Raw genomic sequence first — 15,944 nt, forward strand, 5'->3', positions numbered from 1 at the left:
TAGTGAGAAGATATTTTCCCCAGTCCATAGCTTCTGTTCCCTTCACATGTCACAGCATGACTGCCTTTTTTTTTTTTTGCTTTTTTAAAATTTATTAACATTGAAGAAATCAAATTTCAAATTAGAAGCGAATCAGGCAAGTATATTCCTGATGGCATAAGATGTGGCCTCTGATGAAAAATCTAGAAGACAGACATTGTGCACACACTGCTGGAGCAAACTCTCTCCACAAAATGTTTTGCAAGGCAGAGTAGTTACAGAAATGCAAAGATAGTCAAAGGTAGTCAGAGTTAGTCATAGATCAAAGGTGAGGAAAGAGGCAAAAAAGAACGAGCAAGGCAGGAGTGGTTATGTTTTACCCCAGTAACCCACTTTATGTGAGCCTCACTGGACTAGAACATCTTTCCTTCTACCAGCATCATACTATTACAACCCGTTGCTTCTCTGTTTCACTCATCACTTAACTGGTACTTACTATCGTGTGTATCACCAAACACCAGGCACGCTTGCAGGGATTACAAAGAACGACGAATAGCAGAAGCCACCACCCTGAAGCCACCTTCCCAGCCAAACAGCAAGTAAGGGTTGTTGCAGACTGTTTTATTTCCTAGTACTTTGAGAGAAGAAACATTCAGGAAGAGGATAGAAGTCTTAACTTTTAAAATGTCAATTTCTGGAGCATTGTGATGGAGACACGATCCCACACTAATTCAATTCTGCGAGACAAATTTGGAGGACATCAGCAAAGGGAAGACATTCATTAAAGCTCTGGGACAATCATAAGTATGTAAGAGAACTACATAAATCATTTTTACTCACTTATGCTACTCAATTTAAAACAGGATGTTCTGCCTTCTCTCTTAATTCCCATTAACAGTTGCTAATTCTGAAGGGAAAAAAAAAATCCATAAAATATATACAATGGCTATATTTGTCTTAGTTTTCCAACAAGATTTTAATTCTTCTTTGGTTCACTTGTCAATGTTCACATGGTGTAAATCTGTGCAGTGCTGAGGTTGCTAGTACCACTGTCTTTAAGACACAGAGGGGTATTTTGATTGGGTTTAGCTTATTAAAACCAGTTTCCTAATTAAAATTCACCGTTTGTTCCCCAACTTAAAAAAGCTTTGTCTTTCAGACAGGTGTTTTTAGAGGCAAATCTCTCACACCCCTCTTCAAGTAGTTTTCAACCTTATACATTCCCTTGAACTTTCAAATCACTGCCTACTTCTCTGATCCATGTTGTTGCTCTGCTCTGGTGTACCAAATGTGAGAGATCCAGGGCCTATGGGCCATTTACAAGTTTCTCTTGATTTCAGCCAATTGTATATGGCTAATACAGAACTACTGCTATATTTCAAGATTCATTTTGCTTTACTTCCATATATATTACAGAATGGGGACAAGAAAGAGTGAGAAAAATGCTGGATGCATCCTCTTCTACCTAATATTGTATTATACAGTTCACAACCTTCAGCTTTTATGAACCAGGCTAGTTCCTGTGCAGCCATTAGCCACACACTGTCACTCTATGAAATGTATTCGCTATTTCTCTGACGCTATAGACACGTGACTTAAAATAGTTGTTACTGTTTTGTTGTCATTAAATTTTCTGTAAAGGATATCTCCACATAGAGAAAATAAGAACCAACAACACATCTTGTGTAAAGAAAAGTACTACTGGGAAAAAACGTGTGCTCTCCAGAGCCAGATTGCCTGAAGTGGGACAACAACCACCTGAGTGGACTGGAGATGAGGCCCCAAAAACAAGAGGCTGAATTCCAACATTTTAATTTTTTTATTTTACCCTATAGAATCATAGAATTGTTAAACAACTTCTCCATTTTAGATAGTCTGAAAAATAAACAAAACAAATTGCCTATCCCAAACCAACCTATCTAATGCACAGGCATGCAAAAAAATACCAGCCTCTCAGGATTTTATTTCTAAAGACAGAGCAAAACACTGAGTTGTGAAATATAACATGCTTTGCATCATAACGTTCATATGCGGAATAGCTCTTGCACAGCATCATGGAAACATCTAAAAATTGGGCATTCTCTATACACATTTGCACAAAGCAGCTGTAATTAAAAACATCAGCAATTCGAAAAAAGTCTGCATGCTCCTAGGCAGAGGTGTTTGTTCCTGTACTGAGTATCTTCTCACCTAGAAATCTCACACTCCTCAGAGTATTAACATATTCTCTCATAATCTTTGTAAGGTCAGCTTACTTGTCTTTTTGATCTCTGAGTTAAGCATCCTGAGCATTTATCTGAATATACCCAAGAGCAAGTTCTATACGCATTCTGGAAAAGTAAAGGCTCCTTGAAAAGAATGCTATTTTGGTTATAGCAGTAACTATAAGGAATTCCCAGTTCCAAACACCTCCCATTACTTGGGCAGAGGTCTAGTAATTAAAGATAACTAAATGAAGTCCTTGAGTCTTTTTCTTTTCTTTTCTTTTCTTTTTAAGGGAAATGAGAGCCAACTACAATATCTTCCCTTTGTTCCACTTTGAAGACAGGAAGACAGAGGCAGCACTAATTTCCTTCTCTCTGTAATAGAAAGGCAGTGTGATGTCCAGTGTAGCAGTGGGTTGTGCATCCTAGTCTACCCTCGTGTCCTCTTCATTCAGTCTCTCTGTAGCTGTAGTAAAAAGGAGGCAGAAGCAATCTATTCCATCCCAATCCATCCCAAACACGTGTGTTCCCTGATTCAGCCCTGCTATAGGGCTCATTGACAGATGTGGGTTAGCAGTAAAAGCAACAGTTTTGCCCAGGTAATAATTTTTGCATGAATATAAGGAAATGTATCATGTTGCTTCATTTTTAGCAGGGCAGAGATACTATTTCTCTTCACTGCACTCCCAGTGTACGTGTTCAGTACAAACACAGTCAGCCTTCATCCAAAAAGTTCTTTAGCTGGAAACAGGGAGAGGATGGCTTAGCATGACCATCTCTTTACCACTGCACGTACACAGCGAGAAAACCTAGAGTTCTACCAGCTAATTAAAAGAGTTTGGGAGAGAGAAAGTTTTGCTTAAAATTTCAAGTCTCCATTACGAGACAGTATTGGGCTGTTTGGTCTGCTTGGAGGTCACACCATCTCTCATGTGCCTAGTATTTTTGCAAATGCTGAGGCATCCATGATGCTGCCGTTTGAGACATGAGATAAAAGTAAAAGAGGCGTTTTCCATCCTGGCAATTCTCTTTTTTTTGTACTGCTCCTGAGAGAAGGATTTGCAAGGTTGGAGCTTGGCAGAACAGAAAATGCAAAGGCTTTTCTGAAATTTAAAAGTTCTGTTTGACATAAGAAAGAGTCAAGGCCCTCACCTTAATTCCTCACATATTCTAAATTAATTTTCTTCCGACCTCAGCCTATAACCAGTCTTTTCTGTCATGAAAAGAATGAAGCCAGGTTTGCCTAGTTTATTCTCTCAGAGATACAGCCAAGAAGAATAAACACAAATTATTCTACCTTGACCAAATTAAAGGAAATTGTAGCTCAGAGCAGAGGGATTCCCTTTGTTTATTTGACAACACAAGGGAATTACTGCAATCCTGTCTCCTGTCACCACTGACAGACTGCTTGATATGTTTCTGCTGTTAGAGGCTTGAAATGCACGCAACCGTCCCAGTACAGATTCAAAGGAAGGCCGTTTCCACGGGAAGTCAGGTTAGGAGCCCACTGTCACTTGGAGCTGTAGTTGATGCTTGCTGGTTGGTAAATCTATAATCAATCTTTAACCAAGCCACCTCAGGAAGGGAAAAGTCTCAAATTCAGGCGGACAAGTCACATTCACCACAGGGAAGTTGCAGGGGAAGGCACATTTCAAAATAGGCCATCTGCAGGTTAACAAGGGACCACAGTGAAAACAACAGAAAACTGTATTCAGCATATGAGTCACTGCCTAAGACACCTGGCTGCCGGAGACTGTTATGTGACTGTGCTGTTAAGAGACTGAATGTTGGCTCAGTGCAGCAAGCTGCAAGCGTAAACACCTATATTTGTCTCTTCTTCCCCATGCACTCACCAGTTTGCTATCCTCTGTCTGTTACTCACAGTACTACCCCACCACCCTTCAAGTAAGAGGCGTTTCTCATTTTTTATCCTAAAACCCAGATGACAATTTTTTTCAAGATACAAAGAAATCTTTATCAAGTACCTTCCTTTGCTATTTACATGCATAATCCCATAAGAAACCTGCACAATCAGTTTCAAAGCAAAACAAAGATTATAGAAATAAACACAAGCCTTTGAGAAAAAGTCCTTTCAACTAGAGGAGTTTTGCAAATAGTTGCATATATCTAAACACTGAAGCACAGCTTCTCTGGTCCAAGCTGGGGGAACAGCTGCCTTCACTGTAAACCAGATTCTGTCCTATGACAAGCAATGCTAGAACAAACCCAGAGACAAGTACCATCACCAAACAAAACAAAACAAAAACAAACAAAAAAGTGCAGTTTAAAATTACATTAAATGAACATTTGGCTAGTCACTGGTTAAACTATTAAATGTTTTACAATATTTGGGGATTTTTCAGGTTCACTCAGCAAAGTACATAATGCTTAATTCATTGCAAGTAACCTTCTGAACTACATTTTTTCTGCCTTTTTTAGTGTTTTCCTTCAAGTTTTGCAATGCTACTGCAGCATCTCAGAGGGAAAATACCTTGTACAGAATGATTTAGCTCTGAGCTGAGTCTGATCTAGAGCCAGTAGCCATGTTGCCTCTGAGGATCTTGGATTTAACTTCCTAAATAGATATGACCTCTTGGACTCCTTTTGCCTTTGCTGGGTAGCACTTAATCTTCTAAGGGACTTCGATACTAGCAGCCATCCAGTGCAATCAAACTCGAGGCTTCTGGAGTTCTTTTACTTGCTACAAGAACTACGGATTCCTCCAAGACTACAGCAAGTTACTCGGAAATCTTGGTACCTCTTGTTCACTGACAGTGCACAGGATCGAGGGTACAGCTGAGACGAACTCTGCTCTTCTTTCTGGGTTCAATGCTCCCTTCCCCAAGGCACAGGCCCCCTCTTGATTCATCCACACACACTATCTGACTTGCTAAGCTCTTTCCTCCACGCAAATACAGGGAAGGTTTGATTCTGTATTTGTTGTGGTTTAGTCTAAGCCAAAGTGCCTTCTTTCGGCATAACAAGTCTCACCATCCAGACTGCTCATGAAGGGCAGTCATGGATGGGGCTGGGAGGAAGGGCTGGGAGAGGGGGCTCAGGACTGAAAACAGGCTTTATTTCTAAAACCATGGTGGTGAAGGAGATCCTTAGCAAACAGCTATCTGGGAGTCGGCAACAAGAAAAATATCAACTTGTATAGTTCGTAACTGTCTTTGCCAGGTACGGGTTGAACAAGAAAAGCACCTGTCAGCTGCAATTTCTGTTAGGAGACCATTCCATTCTACTGCTAAAACATTTCAGTCTCTGCACAGAACTTAAAATCAAATCCGCTCATTCTCCCCTAGAGTTAGCTGCATAAAACTGATTGTCACAACAAGGGCAACGAACATGCTAATGCAACGGTCTTTGCTTTAACATTGCTGCTGTAGCTATGCATCAATTATGAAGATGAAATACAGGAGACCATGTTGCTTCCTGTACATGAAGCAATTGAGAACGGACATGAAAAATGTGCAGGTCAGTGTCAACATGCCAAGACACATGGGGCATATTCTGCCTTTCCGTTCTTTTCTTCTACTCTGCCTAAAATGTTCAATGCAAAGAGAAGCGCATCAAAATGTTAAGTGACTTGAAATATTTTTGTATTTATATCATCTAGTAAACAAAGTTGCTGAAAAATGTCACTGTGTGATCTTCATATGTGTGGGAGACAATATCACAGCTGTCAGGGAATGACTGCACAGCTCCTTGCTGGAAAGAAGAAGTCAAACATTTCAAAAGCAGACTTTTATAGCCTGGTGGGACCTCCGCTAAACACTTGGGATACCCAGACTGTCGACTGCTTCCAGGAAGATATCTGCTGATTCATCCTGGCAGTACCCACTTTCCAGCTGAGCTCTCCCTGGATCCCAATCAGCAGAAAGGCTCTCAACCGCAGCGCTGACACCAGCTCAGAGAATTCTGCCTTGAAATTCTCTGGTAAGCTGATGGGCTATAAGTCATCATCAAATCTCAGTCAGCTTTTGAAGTGCAGGAAACAACCAGATACCCAAAGCCTTCTGGAAGGACTGCTTTGGCACTCGGTGCAATTGTGATGGAAAACAAACAAAGCTGTATTTGTACACAACTGTCCCCTGCAAATATGAATACTTGGCCAGAAGCAGTGCTAGCAAATCAGTTCTGCAGCATCCACCACTCTCACGCGACACAAGGGATGCAAGGTCATTCTGCCAGAGTTCTGCTTATTGATGCTCAATCTGATGCCTACTTAGGAATCTTTGCATTTTTACCAATAGGCAAGTCCAATTATTTTGTGGTAACTGTTTTGTGTGTTTTGATCCCATTCAAGATGTTCGGCAGCACAAAGTGCCATGCCAGTCAGTTTAGCTGCTTGGTGATAGCACAAAGTGCTCAATGCCTTTCAGGGTTAGAGGACAACTTTGGTTTTGCTGCTACTGCTTAAAGCTCTTTGTTTCTTTGCTTCCCTTCCCCTTTCCCCATCTGAATTGTCACCGTGGCTGACAGCTGTTGGGTGCAGCTATTCTCTCTGTGCCCACACTGGAAATGGATACTACTGGAGACAACATGAAGGAAAGAGATGGGGAGACCAATCTCTATCAGTGCTGTCGGTAAACCTAGCTGGAGTTCAGGAAGCTTTCCCACAGATCAACCTAAAAGAGTGTGCGTGAGAGAGAGATTTTTGTCTATTTTTCAGTGTTGCTCAGGATCACCAAGAGCAATAAGAAATGTCCAGTCTTAGAATTCCCTTCTAAACTCCAAAATAACATACAAAACACTACCCCATGTGATAGTCTGTGCCAACAGCTGGGGGCTAACAGCAGATCAGGTTTATGCTTCCAAGCAGCAGCGCCCTTTGCCTTACTGCAGCACACTGTAATTAAGGCCCTGAGTAGGGCCACATTCACTAGCATGATAAAGCAGAGCTATTTTTGTATGTGGATTCGAATGAACAAATGTAATTTCTAACCATTAACCTCCTGAAGCAGATAACAAGTGGGTTTAGGGATAATTAATGATTTTCATAGTTTCTAGGAAAGCTTTACCAGGACCCATATATTTCTAAAATGCTGGCACATTGCCTGACTCAGGACCTCAGTGTCTGAAAGGGCAACTAGTGCATTACAACAACCCCCACCGCCCAGAGCCAGCACCCCGACCTTTCTGAGGGTGCAGAAGAGATGCTGAGGCGGCTATGGAGCCAATTCCCAAGTCCTTTCCTTCACAGATCCGACTTGCTCTTATGTAGGCAATTGTGTTTCAGTAGAGCTGAGTATTTTGGGTGCGTTGCTCACTTTGAAGGTTCAGAGATTAATTCCAGCAAGAAGTGCAGTTCATAAGGCTCACTGGGGAAATTCCCTCCTCACCTCCTCCAGAGACACACGAAATCTAGACTGAGGAAGGAGATCTGGAGAGGCAGGGAAGATGCTGGGTTAAGGATCTGTCCTGCTTCTGACAGCCCAAAAGCAAGAGGTATGTGCTACCAGCATGGATACAAGGAGCACTGTCTGCTGAGCTTGCCCACAGAGCGCCTGCACGGCTCCGCCGATGAAGGATCCACCTCTGCAATCGTGCCTGAAGAAACACAGTCCTTCGTTCTAATCAACTGCCACCATCTTGCTAGATAAACCAGGGATTAAACCCACCATTTCCAGAAGTTACAAACTGAGCTACAAAAGTCACAGCTCTGTAGCAGTGGGTCACAACTCCAGTCTTGGTCAGCGCACCACTCCTAGGTAACCTTGTCTACTACCAGCAATTCCTCTCTCTTCCAGTCTGCTGCATGTCACAGTGAGATTTGCTTCTACTCTGTTATAGATCTGGACACCGTAACTTGATATAAGCACATATGGTTTTATTAAACGTGCACTCCACACTACTGAGACAGCGTTTACAGGAGAACAGAGCAATAGCTTTTTCCAAACTACCAAGTTATTGCAAGACATGGTGTAGAGATGGGAGCAGACACCAAGCTGGAGAAGATTGCATTGAATGTGAAAGATGAGAAAGTTTGCTTTCAGGGAACCTGGGTTTTGTTCTCTGTGGGAGGAATATGAGCTTTTATATTCAAGCCAAATGTAATAATGCATTCCAATGATCAGCATTATTTTTTTTTAAACTCCCACATTGCCTCCCTTCCCAAATACCATATGTTTTCCCCTTCTATTACAGGTATTTCTGCAGCATCCACTACCACCAGGTTGAAGATGAAAGTGCTACCAAGTTATCATGGATGAAAAGTCAAAATCTTGAATGTTTGGGAAACAGCCAAATGTTAGTTTAACTAACTTCAACATATTCCATTTTGACTGACCTTTTCAAACAGAATCACGGAAGTGCTAAGGTTGGAAGGAACCTCTGGAGATCATCTAGTCCAACCCTCTGCTAAAAATAAAGGCCCACTAGATGACGTTGCTTAGGACAATGCCCAGTCAAATTTTTTAATATCTCCAAAACCAGTTTGCAAAACATCTCTCCTGAGCACATGCACTACAGTCCTTCAAGAAGTTATTTAAAACCAAATTGTGCAACTTCATTTCAAAGAACCTAAAGAAGTCTTTTGATAATTTCATAATATAGCACATTCTCCTGCATCTAGAATGGGAAATAAAACACCCTTTTCCCTACAATGATTGCATTTTTAATACTGTTCAATTTTTCAGTTTCATTTTCCAATTAAAATTTTAAAAGTTCAATATATAAATTCCCATCTGAATCTAGCGCGAGCATCTTAAAAGAAAATCAGCATCTATCCAGTATCAGGCACTAACGAGAGTTCAGTACAACACTTATCATGGTATTTCCTCTCTTCAACTCTTTCGTAGACCACATAAGGAGTTTTGTAAACTCTGTGAACATTTCCTTTCCTACTTGGACTCCAGCATAAGGACACCATTTAATGAAGCAGGACATGTCACAGCCTCTGCTGTATTCCCACCATCCATCAGTTCTGTTTCTGTCTCCAGCATCTTGCAAAGGCTGTCTCAATTCTGCATGGTATCGACGTGGTTCATAATAATAAAAACTCCAGTGAAGTTTACAGCACTGACTTCTCACAAATACAAACTGTCAGCTATTTGATGCTTCCAAAACACAAGCAAACTACAGCTCTGATGTATAAATATGCAGTGACAGCACTTGATTCCGATATATTTACCAGTTTACATTTAGAGAGCACTGCAATAGATGAGAATGTATTTTCAAAACAAACAAACAAATCAATTCCTGAAACAATGTGGGTTTGATCTTTTACAACGTCATCATAGGAGAATCTGTTTTCTAGAAGACTCCTCTTTTGACCCTGTGATACTGAGTCCAGCAGGTGTACGTTAACATCTGATAAATTAAATTTCTCTCTCATTTACTCTGAAATAGAAATACTTTAATGTTTCTACATATTTCTCATTAAATTTTGCATCTGAAAAGTCCAAGATCAGGTAATTCAGACCATTTGGTCAGGAACTTCCATTCTAATTATTTCACCCAGTATATAACCTGCAATATAATTGCAACTGACAAAACACTTACTTGCAAATGTTCAGACAGATGTTTTTCAATGAGTTACTACTTTACACAGAAAAACATAAGGTTGACATAACTGAGCAGTTAAAAAAAAAAAACCACAACACCTTGCAATCATTCGGTGGTTGTTCAGTGGATAATGGAAAAGAGTTTAGAGGGTTCAGGTACAGACATCAGGGAAAAAGGAATTGCATCACGAAAACACACCAGCCTAGTTAATTGCTGGTAATGGCTACAAATAATGACAGTAGAGAGTACTGAATGACGTAGGTGAGAGGATATTCTCTCTAAGTCATAATTGCTTAAAATGAGCAGTTCAGTCAATTTGAACTTATTCAGGACAGACTGTACTGCTCCTTCCAGGGCACCATAAACATTCGGCTAAAGCTGTCAGTGAGAATCTTCCACGCGTTCTGCATCCTACAACTGGTGGCAGAAGGGTGGTGGAAGGAAGGGGAGAACAGAACTTGTGTGAACCAATACTGCAAGACCCTCAAACCATCGGTCCCTCTGGCTGACTGTAGTGCAGGGAAAAAACGTCAGAAAATGTCAAGACTGAATCTAGCTTCTCTGGGTCTGAGACAGCTGGCCACCAGATGTGAAACCCCAAGATCTCCAGTGGACTCAAATCTTCCTGCCACCATGGATTTCCAGAGATCTTTTAGGATGTATTTCGAAGGGAACACTGACACTTACCAGCACACAACACCTGCACCACTTACAAAATGTACCCCTCCATTTCATGCTGGTTATACTTTCCTAGGACACGCACTGGCTGTACGCGCTTTTGCAAGCCACTAAACTCCCTAAAAGCAGTGGATCAGGATTGTGTAGAGAACAGCACTAAATCGTTTTGCCTCTGCCGTTCATTACAAGAGAAGGGCAGGGTAAGGAGATTTTGCCGAGTTTCATAAAATTATGCCCACAAAAGGAGGGCTAAGTACTGCTCTACTAACAGCAGGAGACCATAGCCATGCCACTCTTTTCAGAGCAACTGAATAGACATTCAACCAGAACAGACTCATTACAACTGGTGGAACCATTTTAATCCCATCCATCCCCTCCAGGATGTACTCCTTGCTACTCTAAAGCAGGCAGAAGGATATTTTTTTTAGAAAGCTCTAACTGCTACCCGAGGAATGAGATACAGGGAGGCAATTCTGCCCCAGGGTGAGCCAGGTGCTTTGCTTTGCTGCTTGTCTCACAAAAGTTGTACCCTGCAATAGTGCACATTTGTATTGGATTAATGTAATCAAAGGCACCCTGCTGTCTGGTCACTGACCTGTCTGTAAACAACAGATGACATGATGCCATAAGCGCCTATTATATACAATTACCTATTGAAATGTGACCATTGTAAAAGAAACAAAACCATATACTTCACCTGCTGCTGTTAGTCTATTTTCCAGAGAGGAACAAAGCCCCTCAGTTTTGAGTGCCATTTTCTTCTCATCTGCCTTCACTGCTCCTCATACCTTTTCCAAATAAGTGCTCTCCCTTACGCCTGGAAAAGTCTTCACAGCTGCCATGGCATGGTACAACCCTTCTCAGTTCTTGCTTTAGATCCCTCTTGTATCCTTCTCCTTTCATTCAACACTTTTATGTCACAGCTACACAGAACCTGCTAGCTCCAAACCAACAGGAAGAGGCTTTCACACCCTGCATGGTCCAGCTGTAGAGCTCCTTGCCACAGGGCACTGCACACGGAGCACCTGGACACCTTCCTGAAAGAACACCAACACCAATTGGCAGTCATGAAATGCAAAGAACTCTCCTCAGGTTCAGACACTCCCTGAGCCTTAAACCACTGGAAACTGGGAAAGTATTCTGGGAATACCACTGCATACCTGCTGTTTTCTTGTACTCTTCCCTGAGCACTCCCTGCAAGCTGCTTTAAGGGACAGCACGCCAGGATAGATGGAGCTGTCATTTGACTCAGTGAGGGACCTCTTTATTGACACTAGTTCACACCAGTTGAAGACACAGCACCATGTCTTATGTGCATGTCTGTATACACACACGAGAAGAGTCCATGTTTGCAATGCTCTATAGGTGTCACAGCAGGAGAAACTCCACAGAGTATTTGGTGCTCACTGGCAATTAGCTTTTATAGCCCACTGAACTGGACTATAGCTGCCGCTACAAGTCAGCAGCTAATACACATTTATCTCTGTTGTTCATCAGTAACTCAGAAGCTACTGGGACATGATATTCATGCAGATGTTCAAAAAAAAGTTTTCATTACAATAGCTGGCAATGAAACAGAAGCCAACTGACGCTGCCAATGACAAGCTGCTTATTTGTCTTGGCTTTGTTTTGATTATCAAACTGAAAGTCTATATTGCCAAAATAGACAAAACCTGCTTTCCCTTTTTCTTCTAATTTTTGCCAGAAGTCTCATGCAAGTCCCCTACAGAAGAAGTATGAGCAAGTTACATTAGCATCACCCTATCTGCTTTATTTACAAATGCTTTCATGAACACCTATATACACAGACACCAAAATATACACAGGTTAAGTTAAACTTCATACAAGTTATTGCTTTGTGTCTGAACAGCTTAGATTGTATAATACTGCAGCAGCAAACTCTTGTACTAATCATTGAGGAACAGGTCACATACAAATAAAAGTATTTGATGTCATCCTCTGGCTCTTGATATAAACAAAACTAGGCAACAGAAGCTTACAACGAACTGGCTTTTGCTAGATGGAGTTCAGTGTTTACACAAGGAATCTTCTTTTAGATAGCAATTTTTCTGACTTACAAAGAGTTCCTTGCTTTGGAAACATTTTAGACAACATGGACAAAAGCTTATTGTCCGAGATATTATATAGGAAATAGCATTAAAGAAAAAAATCCAACATTTCAGAATATGTGAATGTAGACTCTATTTTGAAAACCCTTATGAGGAACGGTTGGTTATTGGAAATATTTTAAAAGTAATCTAATCACAGGTTGCCAGGAATGTTTCCACTCCCCATCTTGTATCAACCAAGCTCCAGTTCTTCCAAGACCACCCAATACCACCAATATTTGGTCCCATGCACCAGATGTGAGTGACTGTTTGTTTTAGACATCTTCTCTGGCTGTCCCTTAGGTGTCACTGGGAATGAGCGATTGAGACGATAGTAAAATGATGCATTTAGCTACCTGAATGCTTTTGTGAATGAACATGGGTCTGGATCAATTCCTACTTACCTCAGCACTCTTCTCGTTTCAGAATTGACTTTGGGGGTTTCATCACTGCCTAGCAGAGAACGCTAACGCTGTCATTAATGCTGAATGTAAAGACTTGGAAGAGATATTTGAAGAGATGCAAACAAGAAGGAACAGATTATTATCAAGCATTGCTGACAGGAAGCCATTGGTACTGGAGATGGTGAGGCTGAATTGATCAGACAGCTAGTATTTGAGAGAGAACATTTCATTAAGCAGTGAAAATAAACAGGAGCCATTAGCTGTGGATCAGCAGCACTGAGTGACTCAGGCTATCAAACAATCCTGACTTGAACCTGTTGAGGACCTCGGCCCAGCATTTCCTTTTGAGTATTAATCCGAGTTAGAACCGTGTCGATAATCCTCTCCACTGCTGTCTGGCAGCTGGATAAACAGCAGCGAGAGCCCCACCGAAGCGCTCGCCGGTTAACGGCAGCAGCGGAGAGATTAGGCTGTAACGCTGCTTGCCGCGGCCGCCGGCTGGCTGGGTTACACCCGCCAAGCCCCGCGCCCTGGACATCCTTCCCCAGCGCCCGCAGCGGCACGGATGCCACCCACAGAGGCTCCGGCAGCTCAGACGTTTCATTCCCGCTCCCGTCCCTCCACCCACCCCGCACGTCCCGCAGACCCCGACCCCGCGCCGGCTCGCGGAAGTTGCTCCCCCCGCGGCCGCGGGAGCAACAGGGTAACACCCAGCGATTTGCCCGAAGTCTGCACAGCAACTCTCCTGCCCCCGCCGCGGCTGGGAACTTTCCACCCGCGTTTCTTTGCGGGGCAGCCGGGCGTGGGACAGCCCCGGGCAGGGCAGGGCCCCCGGCTGCGGGGGGCTGCGGGGTCGGGCAGGGCCGCCCGCTACTCACATGTGTGCAGGGGAGCGGCTGCCGAGCGGCCCAGGGTCTGCTGCCTCCCTCTCCAGCTAAGATGGCTTTCCGGCTCTGCTCCTGCTGCAAGCGGTCTCCTAGTAGTGTAGGCACTGTTGCTGAGATAGGAGGGGTAGGCACCGGCTACTGAGCATGCCTGTGCCTCACATCACAGAGTCGGAAGCAGAGGCAAGGCACAGAGGTACCCCCTCCCCACCCTCATGCCAGGCAGGAGAAAGTCCCGGGGCGACTAACACAAACGGAGCCTCTGGCTCCTGCCCGCATCCCGCCGCCCCCCGTGCGGAGCAGGACACGTCTCGCCGGGGTGTGGTTACCAGAGCCGGGCTCCCTCCAGCCGGGAGCCTTGGGGGTGATTTAGATGAAAACCTTTGTGTGTTTCTGTCACCACCTTCTTTCTCCCTTTCCTCTCTAGAGAGAAAGAAAAAAAAAAAAGAAAAAAAAAAGGCAGGGGAAGAAGAAAATCATGAGAGGTATTGCAGTTCAATCTGCACTGTCATGGGTGAGTATTTGCAAATGAAAAAAAAAAAAAAGAAAATTGTCAGGATTGTAATCCCTACCCATAACACAGAGTAAAATCAGAGGCAGATAAGGTACTAGGTCAACCATTGCTTCTTCCATGATTGTGTCTCTCAGATGAAATACAGCCATTGCTAAGTCTCTATGCTCCTGGCTTTGAGCGCTTGCAGCCTTCACCCTGCGCTCAACCTAGGTCCAGGCATCCAATCTCCCCCTTGAATCCCCTTCATTAACATCGGCACTTCTCTTGCACACCCCCCGTCCCTGTACAGAAGAAAACTTCTGAAGCGGAACATGCTCCTTCGGACTTAAACCAAGGCAATCACATAGTCTAAATGGAGGCCACGGAAGAAGGAAATCTAGGCAATCTGTTTTTCAAGAAGTGGGAACTTGACATTGCTGTCCCCAATGATACCTTGTTCTGTTTTACTCATAAGAAGATACTCCACCAGTCACTATTTTCACTAACTTTCCGTCAATTTCAGTGATAGCTAGCACAAGCCTTTAAAATCAGGTATCTACCCAAGTAAGGCAAGGGCTTACCAAGCACACAGCGGAGCTTTTATAAGTATCTAGAGCTCAGATCTTGGCCTGCCTGTTGGTGACAAAGTACATTGGTGTCATCAATCAAATCTGTGTTTTCTGCATGTGGAAAACAAAGAAAAGGTGAGTTGTTCCTCAAAGAAACAGGCAAAGGTACAAGTACTAGGAGTGAGCAGTGCATCACTCCCAATCTCTAAACTTGTTATCAACCCGTTGATTATTTTCACAGAGAATGAAAGTAACCAAGGAATGTCACAACACCCACAGCAGGGGTACATAGCCCAGACATTAGGACACTCAGTTGTTGCCTAAATCCAGGCTCAGACACTACCACAGCCTGATTCAGATACAAGCCCCTGACATCTCTGAGGGGGAACCAGCCCCTTAGGAAGGGTGGAACGCCTCAGAGTGACTTAGTCACAGGAACCTCTCTTCCTTCTCCCTCTGCTGTCTGAGAGCTTGCTCACTGCATTGGAGACTCATCATACCTACTGCCACTGGAGGGTCATTCTGTCTCTTCTACTGAAGGTAATTATTTACATTAATAAATAAATATCACTCAGGGCAGCACTTTGAGCCTTAGTTTTCTGTGTTTGACCACATCACTGAGAGCTTGCTGCCATATTGCACTCATAACAGACTGGCCCTGGCAAACTTTTCCTGATGTCTTTCCTAAAGTAAAAAATACTTCAAACTGGATTTTCTCTATGAAAAGCTGGAGTTTCAACCAATTGACGTAAGCAGATGGCTATCAGAAGATTCCTGACTAGCTTTAAGCTTTATTCATCCACAGACCACTTAGCTCAGCACTTCTCACCTGGAAATCCTCCATAACACTTTCCTCCAGAGGACAGTTTACTTTTCAGATATCATAGACAACGATATGTTTCTATGATACCCACACAGCATACAGCCACACCAACACCCACACGTAGACTTAAGCCCAATACTGGGACCACCTGCTACCAGGTACGTTATCTTTTTAGTCCTAAAACTCAAACCACATTTGAATACTGAGGAAATGAAAAGTCATGCATGGCTAGTGTGGCCAGGAGCTCCTGGGGCAGAAGGACCCACTATGTAGACCTTCCTGCGGTATCACTT

At 43.0% G+C, this 15,944-nt stretch overlaps 1 protein-coding gene across 1 annotated transcript in view; it reads right to left on the minus strand.

Annotated features, from left to right (window-relative positions):
- LOC141744975 (vesicle-associated membrane protein 2-like) overlaps positions 1 to 14,047 on the minus strand; it is a 45,384-nt gene extending 31,337 nt beyond the window's left edge. Inside the window, exon 1 of the mRNA XM_074591950.1 lies at positions 13,761 to 14,047. Within this exon, the coding sequence (XP_074448051.1) occupies positions 13,761 to 13,762 (2 nt within the window). The 5' untranslated portion in view covers positions 13,763 to 14,047. The remainder of the gene's footprint in view (positions 1 to 13,760) is intronic.
- Positions 14,048 to 15,944: the final 1,897 nt, after the last annotated feature.

Source organism: Larus michahellis, chromosome 6 (assembly GCF_964199755.1).
Source record: "Larus michahellis chromosome 6, bLarMic1.1, whole genome shotgun sequence".
Classification (NCBI taxonomy): Eukaryota; Metazoa; Chordata; class Aves; order Charadriiformes; family Laridae; genus Larus; species Larus michahellis.